The sequence below is a fragment of the Hypanus sabinus genome, chromosome X1 (genome assembly GCF_030144855.1).
Source record: "Hypanus sabinus isolate sHypSab1 chromosome X1, sHypSab1.hap1, whole genome shotgun sequence".
Lineage (NCBI taxonomy): Eukaryota > Metazoa > Chordata > Chondrichthyes > Myliobatiformes > Dasyatidae > Hypanus > Hypanus sabinus.
Window position 1 is genome coordinate 43698809 of NC_082738.1, and position 14820 is coordinate 43713628.

The 14820-nt window shown below is 39.9% G+C and overlaps 1 protein-coding gene across 5 annotated transcripts in view; it reads left to right on the forward strand.

The window, feature by feature from the left end:
- The window catches only part of wnk4a (WNK lysine deficient protein kinase 4a), a 94163-nt gene that overhangs the window by 30087 nt on the left and 49256 nt on the right, over positions 1 to 14820 (forward strand). For all 5 annotated transcript variants that reach the window (XM_059956494.1, XM_059956492.1, XM_059956490.1 and 2 more), the window contains exons 2-4: positions 2460 to 2632; positions 3886 to 4106; positions 6585 to 6742. In XM_059956494.1, coding sequence (XP_059812477.1) covers positions 2460 to 2632; positions 3886 to 4106; positions 6585 to 6742 — 552 coding nt within the window. The remainder of the gene's footprint in view (positions 1 to 2459; positions 2633 to 3885; positions 4107 to 6584; positions 6743 to 14820) is intronic.

A 14820-nucleotide genomic window follows, 5' to 3' on the forward strand; every position in this document is an offset into this window, starting at 1 on the left:
TGGGGAAGTGTTATGCCAGCGTCATCCACATCCCAAGCACCGACATACTTTCAAAGATAGATACTGAGTGGACTGACTACCAAGGGATCACAAATTAGAATTGCTGCCAAGGAACTTGCCACCGCATCTCTGTGTTCAAACAAACTAAGGATTTAATACTGGAGCGCTTTACTTTCCATATACCTTGCTGGACTCCAGTGGCATGCTGGAATTCAGTCAGTGGCTTGTTTTCAGGTAGTCAGCTTTTCACTGCATTGTATTTATTGCAATCTGTAGAAGGTTTATAGAATGAATTTACAGTATATTCTGACTAGAATTCACGTCTCAGGGCACTTGAATATCAAGAATGCCTCTGTATCTTTAGTTTTAGCCCCATGAGTGAAAGACTTGATATGCATATTGAATTGAGCCAGCAATCTGTTTAATTCAGATACACTCCCCTTCACCCACCCATCCCCCAGTACTAATGTTCCAGGATTAACCAGTGAGAGAATTAAATGCCATTTCTCTCTGTGGAGCCGGCTTCAGAAGAGTATTTGCAGAATGGAGGAAGGCAGAACTAACCAGAGAGAAAACTCTCGACAAGATCAGTACAATTCCACTGTGTGACAGGAAATGCTGAAAGTCAAACCAGCTGTTTTTCCCCCTATATTATTTCCACATGTCTCTATTTTTAATAAATAATTTTTGTTATGTGTGGTGTGTCAGAGTTCACAAGTTTGACCCTACAGTGGAAACAAAAAGCACAAGGCATGTTTAAACTACCTTCCTCACTTGAGAACACAGAACATTAAGAGATATAAAGACCATAAAATTAGTGACGATTTCTCTATAGAAAGATAGAGGTAGGCAAATCTTTTTCTGCTCTGTCACAAGCATATTAAGAATTGTACAGGACCACTAGATAATACTGCAGAGCAATTCAAACTGATTTTACGTCACAGATGAATAGCCGTTGTAGGACTGTCTGGAATTGAACAACATAATTGATGTTAAAATAGGTAATGTAACAGTGAATGCATTAAGCAGCTCAATGTATGGATACTGTGCATTCAAGATTTAAAAAGATCGGATTTGTATTAAACGGGGTGAACCACAGTATGGTAGTTAGCATAACTCTTTGCAGTGCAGTGATTATAAAGTCGGGGTTCAACTCTCACCACTGACTGTAAGGAATTTGTACATTTTCCCCATGGCCATGTGAGTTTCCTCAGGGTGATCCGGTTTCCTCACACATTCCAAAGATTAGTGACTTGGGGGTAGTAAGTTGTGAGTACGCTCTGTTGGCGCTGGAAGCATGACAGCACGCAGACTGCCCCCGGTACATTGTTGGACTGTGTTGGTCATGAATGCAAAATGTCGCATTTCACTGCACATTTTGATGCACATGTGAAAAATAAAGCTGATCTAATCTTACCTAAAATTAGCCAATATCTTCAGTGTTCATTCAGAATGTGGATAGTTCCTTTGACTTGAAATCTAGTTCACATGGTTCCTTGTTTCAAAAACAGAGTGCAGTCACAATAGTAATTCAGACTGATTTCCATTGTTGGGAGAATAGTTGAAGTGATTGTTAAGGATGTTTTTATTGTCACTGAGAAAAGGAAGAAAACATTAGAAACACATGATGATTTGGAATAGGAATTGGTTTATTATTGTCACATCTTCTGAGGTACAGTGAAAAGCTTGTCTAGCATGCTGTTCATACAGATCAAATCATTACACAGTGCATTGAGGCAGGATAAAATGTAACAGCTACAGAGAAAATGCCATGAGGCTAGAGAATAATGTGCAAAATTACAATGAGGTAGATTGTGAGGTCAACAATCCACCTTATTATACTCCAGAACCATTCAGCAGGGTAGAAGTTCTCCTTGAGCCCAGTGGTGTGTATCTTGCAGACTTCCGTATCTTCTGCCTGATGGGAGGGGAGGAGAGAGAATGTCCGGGATGAGTGGGGGTCTCTGATTATGCTGCTTTCTTCACTGAGGCAGCGAGAAGTATAGACAGAGTCCACAGAGTGGAGGCTGGTTCCCTTGGTGTGCTGAGCTGTGTCCACAACTGCAGTTTCTTGCAGTCATGTGCAAAGCATTTCTCATACCAAGCCGTAAGATGCACCTGAGTAGGATGCTTCCTGTGAGATGGTACCGAGGTGTGACGACTCGTTGCAAACTGCTCTCTGCAGTTCCACTCATTACTCCTATTATAATTGTTCTACTCTTTTAAATATAAATTCCATGTCTCTAAGAGAAAAAGTGAGTCAGGTCCAACAAATTTGATACTGCAACAGTGGTGAATAACAGAAATCCAATGTGTACCCACCAAATTCTCACTGCAGTATTTCACTGGAAACATTGATTCCAATAAACTAGTGGTCAAAGTGACAATCTTTTCATTTATTGTGGAGGTTAGACTTGCATTATTATCCTTTTCTCATTCACATGTTCATTTGACTTTAGACTCGGAAGTTATCAAAGGCAGAGAGGCAGAGGTTCAGTGAGGAGGTGGAGATGCTGAAGGGATTGCAACATCCCAACATTGTGCGCTTCTACGATTCCTTCAAGTCTTCTGTGAAAGGCCACAAATGTATTGTGCTGGTGACTGAGCTCATGACATCAGGGACACTCAAAACGTAAGTCGCTCCCAATCACACTTCAGAGCATGAAAATCAGAAGAGCTGCAGATGCTGAAAGTCCAAAATAAAGGCAGAAAATGCTGGAAGCACTCAGCAGCCCAGGCAGAGGGAAATAGGGCCAATGTTTCTGGCATTTTCTGATTGCAATTCAGAGTTCTCTGAGAGGTTTTACTTCCAAGGTAGTGTGATAGCTCAGATCACCAACAGGAAGGAATACATGCACTAGAGACAGGAAGATTCATGCAGCAAAATTGTATGCCCTCCAAAGATGTGGCCAAAGTTACATAATTTGTTTCCTTCTTTAGAGTCACACTTCTCCTTTCTACTGTTATCCCCATTCATCTTATGGGTTCTTTAACAGATTGTGGATTCAACCAAAGTGACATTATAGGCAAACATGGTTTTGTGCAAGTTGCAAATAAATTTGCAGATAAACCTTATCCCAAATTATAGGAGCTTCCAGGCTGATTTTGGTGCACCAGCTGGGTGATTTTCACAACTTGCCACAAGAAATGAGTCTCTCTCCTCCATCATTGTGCCACACCATAAAGCAAACCTTACCATTTTGTATCCAGAAGTACACTAGTGGCATAAGAAATACGAGCAGGATTGGGTAACACTCCCCACACTCCCATCCATCCTGTCAAACCCTACCCCAAAGTCAACTCAGCATCTGAAGATCCTGTCCAGCAACTCTGCCTCCCTCCCAAACCCATCTCTTCTCTCTGTCCTGCAGATCTATTCTCCTCAAAATAAATTAATAGGGAATAAAATTTAGGATCCCATTTCACTGTAGTTTAATAATTAAAGATAAGTTTAATTGTCATGAATACAGCCAAACGGAACAACATTACTCTGGGGCCAAGGTGCAACACACAGTACCAACAGTCACACACAGCACAAATAAGATAGAAGTAAACATATAAAATGTCAGTAAAATGCAGTAACCCAAAAATTATAGTCCTATATATTCTGGTTGCTTTATATTATCACATAAAAAACCATTTCAGTTATAACTAAAACACAGAGACAAATTCCTGACAAATATTTTCATCACAAATGGAAGAAAAATAACTCTTTATTGTCTTTATTTTTTGATCTTTATGAAGCATTATTTTCCGACACCTGGTAAACTTGTGTGACTGTTCTATGTGATGAAAGACTTTATTTGCTGTGTAATGTATATACTGAGCAAGCTGATAATGTTAAAAATATGAAGGTTAGCTGGAATAATTTTCTTTCTATTTCAGGTACCTAAAGCGTTTCAAAGCAATGAAAAATAAGGTTCTGCAGAGGTGGAGCAGACAGATCCTGAAGGGTCTTCAGTTTCTTCATACACGATCACCTCCCATTATCCACCGGGATCTGAAATGCGATAACATCTTCATCACAGGACAAACAGGCTCGGTAAAAATTGGTGACCTTGGTCTTGCAACACTGAAAAGCGCCTCATTTGCAAAAAGCGTAATAGGTAAGCACGTTAAGATCTTGTATATCTTTATTTATCAGATTAACATGGCATCATGGTCGAAGTGAGTTGAAGTGGTGAAACATTATCCACATATTAGACTGTATCATGCCATGTCTCGGTGGGATATATGATAAAATTTTAATTTAAAATCATTTATAAAGACAAATCAGGCATATTTTGTGACTTGGGCAAAGTCCACAATGTTTGGTAGGTGTCCTCCAAGCATCTGTTGTACCAGTACACAGTGGACAGTGCAAGACAGTGCTGCTGGCTCTTGGATCACTGGAAGTCTACCTCACAGTTATTTAAGGCTGAGTCACCAAACAGTCTTCCACACCCTATGGTGATTATAAACCTGTCTCAATTAGAACCTCCTTAAGTAACATATTGACCTTTAACCTCTTAAACTCACTGCTGATGGAATGTTTCAAAAGAAAAGTTAAAGCCACATTTACATAGTATTAGTAGTGATGATATGCTTGGTACAGTGAATGTCCTGTACTGCATAATTACACATGTTATGAATAAAATATATGAATAAAGTATATATTTTTAAAAATACCCACGATGATGAGTTCCCCACAGGCCCTTCCACTTCTTCCAAGTCATTACTCTGGTTCATACCGAGGATCACTCATCTGCCATTGGGATGAACACCACCTAGCTCTGCCTGATTTGAGGCTATCCCTCTTCTGCCAGTTAAGGGGAGGCTCATTATACAAATTATATCAGTGATGTAGAGGTTAACTATTCCTAACAATTGCCATACTGTTTCAAGACAACCAAAATTGGAACAGCTGTGGGAAAAAAAGTACAAATAAACATAGCAACAATCAGATAACAACCTCAAAATCCACTTCCTCAAACACGTGCATCCAGCGACATCGCTGTGCCATAGTTAATGGGTCGAAAGATGGATTTAGCATTGCAATCACGATAAAATTTCACTTCTGTCTAAGTAGCTACAATGTTTCATTTAGGTGCCAGCCTGTGATCTACACTCATCTAGCACTGAACTAGAAAAAAATCCTCTTTGCACAAAATTGGCATGAATCCAGAGTGAACGGATATGTGCACCCATTTTTAAATAAATCACACCCAATTTATGCTTAAGTAGCATGGACTACCTACACAAAATATTTTGTGTCAATAGTAAAGTTACACAGAATATCATGCTGCAGGGGCAGAAGACAATGAGCTCATACTTTGCACCTGGTCTTTTCCATAGTCTAGAAGTGAATTAACCCACTTAAAATTAACACATGATCTTATATTTCATTGGTCAAAGGCTAGGACGGATTTGATGTGAAGACAAAACAGCATTCAAATGCAGGTAGTCTGTACTCAAGCCAAATATTCAAGGTTATTTAATGCAACACTCAGACGAGGCCAACAAATGTGTACAGTTGCATACTAGTTTAATCTGTTTTAAAGGAGAGGGCAAACATGTCTCTTTGACAAAGTATTTATAGAACTAACAGCAGCAATGTCCAGTGATGTACAGCAAAGACACATTCATTAGCCCAGTAGATTGACTGAGAACAGCAAATGCAAGACACCAAAAGTGAAAGCATTTGACTGAAAACAAAAGAGAAAACAAAAGACTTATCATTAAAATAAATCAGTGACAGCATCCACTAAACAGAAAGAATGAATTAACAAATCAAACTAGAAATGAGAAATAACAGACAAAGAGCAGGAGTAAAAGACAAGCTAGTACAAATACATTCCCTTCTTTCACCTTAATTCAGAATTTATAACATTAATATACACTCAGTGGCCACTTTATTAGGTGTCTCCTGAACTAATAAAGTGACCACTGAGTGTCTGTTCATGATCTTCTGCTGCTGTAGCCCATCCACTTCAAGTTTTGACATGTTGTGCATTCAGAGATGCTCTTCTACACACCACTAGTTTAACACGTGGTTATTTGAGTTACTGTCACCTTCCTGTCAGCTTGAACCAGTCTGGCCATTCTCCTGTGCGCTCTCTCAGTAGCAAGGCATTTTCACCCACTAAACTGCCGCTCACTGCATGTTTTGTTTTTGTTTTCCACACCGTTGTCTATAAACTCCAGAGACTGTTGTGCATGAAAATCCCAGGAGATCAGCAGTTTTTGAGATACTCAAACCGCCCCGTCTGGTACCAGCAATCATTCCACAATCAAAGTCACTCAGAACACATTTCTTCCCCATTCTGATATTTGGTATGAACAATGACTGAAGCATGTGACCATGTCTGTATGCTCTTGTGCATTGAGTTGCTACCACCCAATTGTCTGATTAGATTTAGCATTAACAAGCAGGTGGCCTCTGAGTGTATTTATTGATACAAGTGAGCATTTCTCTAATGAAAATTAACAGCCAGTTTTGGCACCAGAGTTGCTGATCATCAATTCATTGTGATTGTGTTTAATTAAAATCCTTCATGTGAAACATGATAGCATTTAATAGCTTAACACTACCTTCCTTGTTTTAGGTACTCCAGAATTTATGGCCCCTGAGATGTACGAGGAAAAATATGATGAAGCAGTTGATGTTTATGCATTTGGCATGTGCTTATTGGAAATGGCCACCTCAGAATACCCATACTCAGAGTGCCATAATGCAGCCCAGATATATCGCAAAGTAACAAGTGTAAGTAGAAACTTACTTTAGTTTCCTATTTTGATAACTGAAGAACTAATTTGTGAGTCAAAGTTGCCATTTACACGTTCCAGGATTTCCAGCTCTGCAAACTCGCCCAGCTACACCTCTAGCTTCACTCATCTGCTGTCGAAACCCACATCAAGGCCTTTGTTATCTCGTGTTGATTGCTCCGATGCATTCTTGATTGAAGTACTTCATGTCACACAGAACAATTCTCAGGTCACTCAGACCCTGCTGGCTTTCCCCACTACACTGCAGGCTCCACAGAGGGCGGCACAGTAACGTAGCAGTTAGCGTAACGCTTTACAGCCATCAGCTGTAAGATCCAGGTTCAAGATCGGATTGAATTCCTGCCACTGCTTCTAAGGAGTTTCACATTCTCCTTGTGACCACCATATTCCAAAAATGTACAGGTCAGAGTTTGTAAATTGTGGGCATCGGTAGTATGGCAACACTTGCAGGCTGTCCCCAGCACATCTCAGACTGTGTTGATCAATGATGTAAATGATGCATTTCACTGTGTGTTTCAACGTACATGTGACAAATAAAGTTAATCTTATCTTAAAAACACAAAATGCTGGCAGAACTCAGCAGGCCAGACAGCAACTATGGGAGGAGGTAGAGATGACGTTTCAGGCTGAAACCCTTCATCAGGTTGTAGGTGGGAAGAGACTGAACCAAGGGGAATAAAATGGAGATGAGATTTGTGGACAGTGGGGCAGAAGCAGAGAGAGACAATAGGCATACCTGGACAATCCGGTTTGTCGATCTTGGGTAGGAGGTATAGAAGCAAGCAGTGAGGGGTAAGGGAACTATGAGTTAGATGGCAGTGGATGGGAGTTCTCCAGAGTTGATGAGGTATATGTTATATGCTATGAGGTATATAGTAATATGTTATACCTGCACTGTACTGCTGCGACAAAATCCCAAATTTCACAGCTTCTGTCAGTGACAATAAATCTGATTCTGAAGTATTAATAATATTACATCCCCAAGACATATATGTAACAAGGATCACTCTCAGAGCACTGCATGGAGATGTGATAAATTACCCAAGTCTTCAGATGAAAGTCGACATCTTAGTTGATATGAAGGTCTTCAATTCAGTTGGTGTAAGCTTTCCAGAAGTAATTCCAATAGAAACAAAGACTATAGGTTACTGTATAAGCCCACACAATATTAAGAATACATTGTATGACTGAGAACATCTTGTTGTCTCATTGGAGTCCAGCCTTGGCAGGAACCTGTTGATGGTATGCATTGCTCCATTTGGAGTCAGTCAAACACAACTCAAGCAAAGCAAAGACAATCAAGGAATATGCAAGTTTATGATTTTGAACAGATTGCTAATTGAGCACCATGAAACTGTGATTCCTGTTGACTCAACAGTAGAACTGGCAGGCACAACAGTATTCCACCACTGAGATATTATCCAGCATGAATCCTGGTTAAGATCATATAGCTACAAGGGGTGATTGATAAGTTTGTGGCCTAAGGTAGAAGGAGTCAATTTTAGAAAACCTGGCACATTTCTTTTTCAACATAGTCCCCTCCTACATTTACACACTTAGTCCAGCGGTCGTGGAGCATACGGATCTTGGACCTCCAGAAAGTGTCCACAGCAGGTGGGGGGGGGGGGGGGTGATTGATAAGTTTGTGGCCTAAGGTAGAAGGAGATGAGTTATACAGCTCTCGTTACATGCACATGCAGTTCAACTCTTTGAGTGATAAGGCAGAAAGTTTGAAGTTAATAACTCATCTCCGTCTACCTTAGGCCATGAACTTATCAATCAGTCCTCATAAATTTGTAAAAGGCTCTGTATTATGATTTTAAACTCTTACCTCCAAGAGCGTGAATTGAAATAGTGGTGTTATGGCACTTAGGGTATGAAAGAGTGTGCTGCTGTCCTTTGATATTACTCATCTGTTGGAAGCCTCAACCCAGTCAGAACAGCTGTTTAAACAAGAATGTCCTGGGACTAATAACAGAGTCAGATCACAAATATACTGTCATATAGTATGGGCCATGAGGCCATAAGACATGGGAGTAGAATTAGGCCATTTGGCCCATCAAGCCTGCTCTGCCATTCAGTCATGGTTGATTTATTTTTTCTCTCATCCCCATTCTTCTGCCTTTTTCCTGTAACCTTTGTCACAATTACTAATCAAGAACTTACCAATCTCTGTTTCAAAAATACCAATGACTCGGCCTTCACAGCCATTTTTGGCAGTGAATTTCACAGTTTCACCAACCTCTAGCTAATGAAATTTCTCCTCATCTCTGTTCTAATCTATTTCGAGGCTCTGCCATCTAGTCCTAGATTCTCCCACTATTGAAAACATTCTCTTCATGAACACTCAAAAAGTTCAAAAGTTCATTTTAATATCAGAGAATGTATACAGTATACAACCTGAAATTCTTAATCTTCACAGACATATGCAATACAAGAACCCCATAAAATGAATGATAGAAACATTGAAGCCCTCTATCGAAGCGCCCTATCTAAACCTTTCAGTATTAAATATTTAATGAGATGCCCCCCATTCTTCTAAACTCCAGTGAATACAGGCCCAGAGCTATCAAATGCTCCTCATACGTTAACTCTTTCAATCCTAAGATCATTCTCGTAAGCCTCCTTTTGACCATCTTCAATGCCAGCACATCCTTTCTTAGATATGGGGCTTAAAACTGCTAAGATTCTCGAAGTGTGGTCTGACTGATGCTTTATAAAGCCTCAGCATCAGTCCAAATAAAGAGATAAATATTGGAGCTGAGACTGCCTTTGGCATCAAGGTAGCATTGGACTGCGTCCAGTGTCATGGAGCGCTGGGAACGTCTAGGTGTATGCCTTTAGGCCAATACAACATTCCAGCCTTGACTTGTCTTCAGACTTTGGAACCCAATTAGGAGAAACTGGTTTGGATCCACCCCTCCCCAATTCTCCAGTCCACTCCTTACCTGGGTTACCCATGGGCAGAATTATAAACCAAGGCTTTGACCAGGAAACCAGATTCATTGCTCTTGGAAACATGAAGCCTGAGGCCAAATTTTGAGTCAGTTTCCATCTTCTGGTTTTAATTTGTTCTCGATAGGATTTTTTTTCCTTTCAATGTGGGGCCAATTTTCTAATTGATCCTTCACCACCATAGATTGTCCCATCCTCACCTACGCCCTGTCACTGAACTCCCCTAGAATCACCAACCCAGTAATGATCAAGAGTTTGTTCAAAGTAGAATGTTAGAACATGTAATGAGTTTTCAAGGGAAACAAGGGCACCTTTACAAAATAAAATTGTTAATTTCCCTGGGTGGAAGTAAGACTGAACAATCAGTTACATTTCATTGCCCACTGAAAGTCGAAAACATTTTCAGACTGCCTCACTGCATTGTGCAAGAGTGAACATGTTAGCATAATGGAAACATGCCCATGGCTAAAACTTTAATGCCTTAAAGCCGAATATTTCTCTATTATTTGTGCATTTAAACATTCTATAAACCAAAGCAAATTGCTCTCTTTGAAGATTTTAGGAACAGGAAAGGCGTTTGTTTAACAGAGTTTGGATAATTGTTGGGACTGTGATTGAAAGAACAAGCTGGATGAACTTAACCTGGGGCCAGTGCAACAGATGATACATCTTATGGAAAGTTAAGGAGGCTGTCAGTCAAATGATGTCATAAATGGTTTCCAGGGTAATAGGAAAAGGGCAGCACTGTGGTGAAACTGTAAGCGTACAGCATGATCCTGACTTTCGGTGTTTTATGTTCTTTAACTACATGAGTTTCTTCTTGACGCTCCTTTTCTTCATCCTGAAAATATGGGTTAGTGGGTTAATAGGCTACTGTAAATCGCTCCTGCTTTAGCCAGGAGCAATTTACTGTGGGGTGGGGGAGGGTGGTGATGAGACAGCATAGGCTAGAGGGTAGTTAGTGGGGGGAATTGATCATTGAGACCTGGTATTGCTCAATGGGCCATAAGGCCTCCAATGTCAAAGGAAAATAGAATAAAACATAGTTATGATAAAAGTGATATAGGTCGTATACTAGTTCTTTGCTCAAACTTTTAGTTATTTGCTGTAGTCTGGAATTCCTATCTTAGTTTAGAAGGTCTAAGGCTTTTAAAAAGCAAATATGGTGGATTCATTAGTTCATTGTCTTCATATCAAATTTCAAGGATTCACACAGTAAGCACTTAGCAAGAATCATGGAATTGGCCTCACATTAAGAAGACCCTGTCCTGCATGAAAGAATCACCAGATTTACTGGAAGAAGGAGATCTAGTATATATTGTCCAGTGATACTTTCAATAAGCTTTGGAAATGCCTGTCACAGAAGATTTTTCTACAAGATTGACGCCTCAGGTATTACTGTTAGAGCTGAGAAAGAAATGGGAGTCTGTAGGCAGAAAGTCATTGTGAATCAATCTAAAACTGATTGGTATATTCAACAGTGAAAGTTTCTAGAGCTGTTGCTCTCAATGTAAATGGGAAACTAGCTGCAAGTGTACATTAAGAGTAAAGAATGTCCAAGAGTCAGGACTGTAAATGATACTTCAGGGCAATAAGCACATGCAATACAAAAGTGGATTGTGGCCATAGTTGTCAAATTATGTTCAACTTGGTTAAGTGCAGAGTTCAGCATTTGGATCATTTGATTTTTAACGTTGGCTTGCAATGATTATTTTGTGATGGTTTTAGTTTTCCCACTTTGTCCAACAGACAGATGGGCACCGACAGGGAAATGGGACTGTCGGTGAGTGGGCAGTTGGTACTGCTGACACTGGTATTACAGTAGGGGAGAATGGTGGCATAGTGTTTACATTGTCGCACCTCATTCTAGAAGGCTAGATAATTCAAATTCAGTTAACTAAATGAAAGGAAATAAAGTAGGAAATTAGTGCAACAAAGTCTGAAAATGTGGAACACTTCACAAGACAGCAGCTGTGGATAGAGAAATAGTTAATTTTTAAGTTCATTAAGCTTTTCGTAGCTACTGTTGTTTTCTTAAACTATCTTTTTCTCTAGGAAATGTGCTGTCTGCCTTGCATGTGACTTCAGACCCAGAGCAGTGTGACTGCCCTTAAATATCCCACAAAATTGTTCAGCAATTTGCTCTTCAAGGGCAATTTAGGGATGGGTGTTAATTGCAGATCTTGCTATAAAAGTGGATAACGGCCCATTTATAAATGAGAGTAATTCACTTACACAGAAGCCTTGCAGTCAAGACAATAACCTTCAGTCATGAATACCCACCCACTCCTTGTAAACCTCAATAACTTTAAGGGACACTGGAGGACAACAAGCCCGGTGCGGTTGTTGCAAACCCAGTAGTCAGTCAACAACTAACATAAAGGTAATTGACAACCCTTTTAAATAGGATATTAAGTTTTTCATTCTCCTGATGGACACTTGAGGATAAGTCACAGTGTTAGGGGAAGTTCTGTACACCAGTTGCTGATTGATGTCCTATCTGTCATACCAGCAGGGGTTAACTGTAAGGGTCACTGCTATCATGAAAATGAAGCAATTTGCACACATGTGTGCACACAGATCAGACACAACATAAATCTGCAGCACCCAGTAAACATGCTACATACCTGACTTATTCACCAGCCATAACCCACTGGGATTGGTTTACATGGATCCTGAAACCAACACAGCACCGATTTTTTACTTATCTGCTCCAGCAGTGATGTTGGGCAGGTATTGGAGCTGCTTCACACAGATGATGCTAAGGGGTTAAAATCAGCCAGGCCTTAAGCTCTACAGTACCCAAAGATTGAGCCTGTGCCCCACCCCAGTAAAACCAGAGATGTAGAATGGGTTGGTTGGATGCAGAAAGTGGGAACATCACAATTACTCCAGGTAATAACAGAAACTATATAGATGCCAGAAATTTGTCAGATCCAACCATACCAGGTTCCTCCAAAGTTTCTTCGTATTCTTACGAGTTCAGACCTACAGAAAAGATAATATAGGCTGAACGTCTCATTTTCTTTAGCTCAGGGATATGTATAATTGTGGGAAAAGAGGGGCACAGACTGCTCTCCACCAATCCCAGTTGTCATTAATCACATACAGATGTGTTCATGCATAATATAACTGTACAATGTGCCCAGCCTAAAGCAGCCATATTTAAAACCCTGCATTTGTCAATGAACAGGCCTCGTCTCTAAATTGCAGCATTCATGCTTAGATCTAATTCGGGATCCAGTGATACCCATTCAACTGACAATGAAACTCTTCTTTTGCCTTTTCCATTTCCATTTTGTAGCCCAAATAACTTATCACTGTCCAAATTTATTCAACCATTTGAGCTTAATTTTAAGATTATGGTAGGGAGTGGAGGATCAAGGTACAATGGTCTGTCAAAAATAGTACAGGGATAAGTCCTGGAGCAGGATTCCCTTAAGGTTAATTTGCAGGTTTAGTCAGTAGAATGGAATACAAATGCAATGTTAACATTCATTTTGAGAGGACTAGAATATAAAAGCAAGGATTTAATACTGAACATTTATTTATAAATCATTGTTCAGAACACATTTAGAATATTGTGAGCAAAAACAGGTGGGCCAATGCTGTTGGAAAAGGACAATGGTGAGACACAAAAAGATCTGGAAATAGAATAATTTTAGTAAGTAAAACTGATAAAGCTGTTCCCAGTTGAGGAAGTCACCTGAGGATAGATTTTACGAAGTTAAGATTGTATTGCAGATAACGGCTTCAAAATTTAGACCATATGCCTATTAGACATAGGAGCTGAATTAGACCACAAAAATCAAAACATTGGAAGAACTTATTGTATCTTGCAGCATCTATGGAGCTCCTGATGTAGGGTTCCGACCTAAAGCATTGACTTGCAACTTTTGCGTCTATAGATGCTGCTTGACCCGCTGAATTGTTCCTTTGTTCTTTTTCTCATACCAGATCCCAGCACCTGTAAACTCTTTTGTTTTCAAACTCTATTTGAAGCAAGCTGGCTGTGTTTTTTCAACAGTACTGTATGCACTTTAAAGGAAGAAGAGGCCCGGTGAACCTGAAAACTTTTTTAGATTATTGCATTAGTGACGTTTTGCTCCATTGTCTTAATGTGCTGTTATTTAGGGATGATTCACAAATTCTGGGAAACAAGCAACATCAGAGTAACTTTAGTTAACAATGCTGAACTGTGTGAATGCCAATCTGATTATGTATTTGACCTCAGTAACGGTTGTATTTGCATTATATGGCCTGAGTTACACAGAAGAAAGTGCAGTTAAGACTGATTTAATTTTCGTACAAGCCACCTTACTAGCTCATACAGGAATAAACTGCGTTGATGTGCAATAAACAGTAAGACTGCAGTTCACTTTCACAATCCACCTTGATTTGATTACTTTGTTGGAAAATTTTGGAGGTTATACAATTAGCTCATTTCCATTTCATTGCTTAAACTGAGACTATGCAAGGACTTACCCCCAGTTTACACCTGACGCTTTGAAGAATGTCAAACCGATTCATTAATATGAGTGCAACACTTTTCAACTTTTGCCAGTAGCTTAGTGTAACTCTTGGTGGTTGCGAGGTGTTTAAACCAACTCCTGTTGTAGGTTCTTCCCTGACATCTTTATCAGGTTGGTGTCTATTTAGCTAATAATGTGCTGAATTATATATAACATAAATGTGTGGAGAAAAAAAAACAAGTGTGAGTAAATATTGTACTTGGGCCTAAAACTGCTTCTGCATGTTAAAGTGTACATGAAAGAGGCACTCTGTTGGGTATCCCAGCAGTTTGATGTGAGCCTCAGAGGCTCTAGCATTCTATTTCATGAGGCCAAGGCATCACAATAGGCCTTACAATTTCACAATGGCCCATTCTCTACAGTGACTGGAGTAAGAGTTGCAATTTGGAGGTGGGGGAGAGAGGAGTGTGAGAAAAGGAAGAATGTGGGAGGTAAAAAATTTGGAGAGTGCAGAATGATGTAAAACGAATTGTTGGGTGGCAGATTGAGGGGAGAGGATTATGGGAGATAGACTGCATAGAAAGTAGATCCACATGGGGGGGGGGAATGATCGAGATGGAGGGATTTG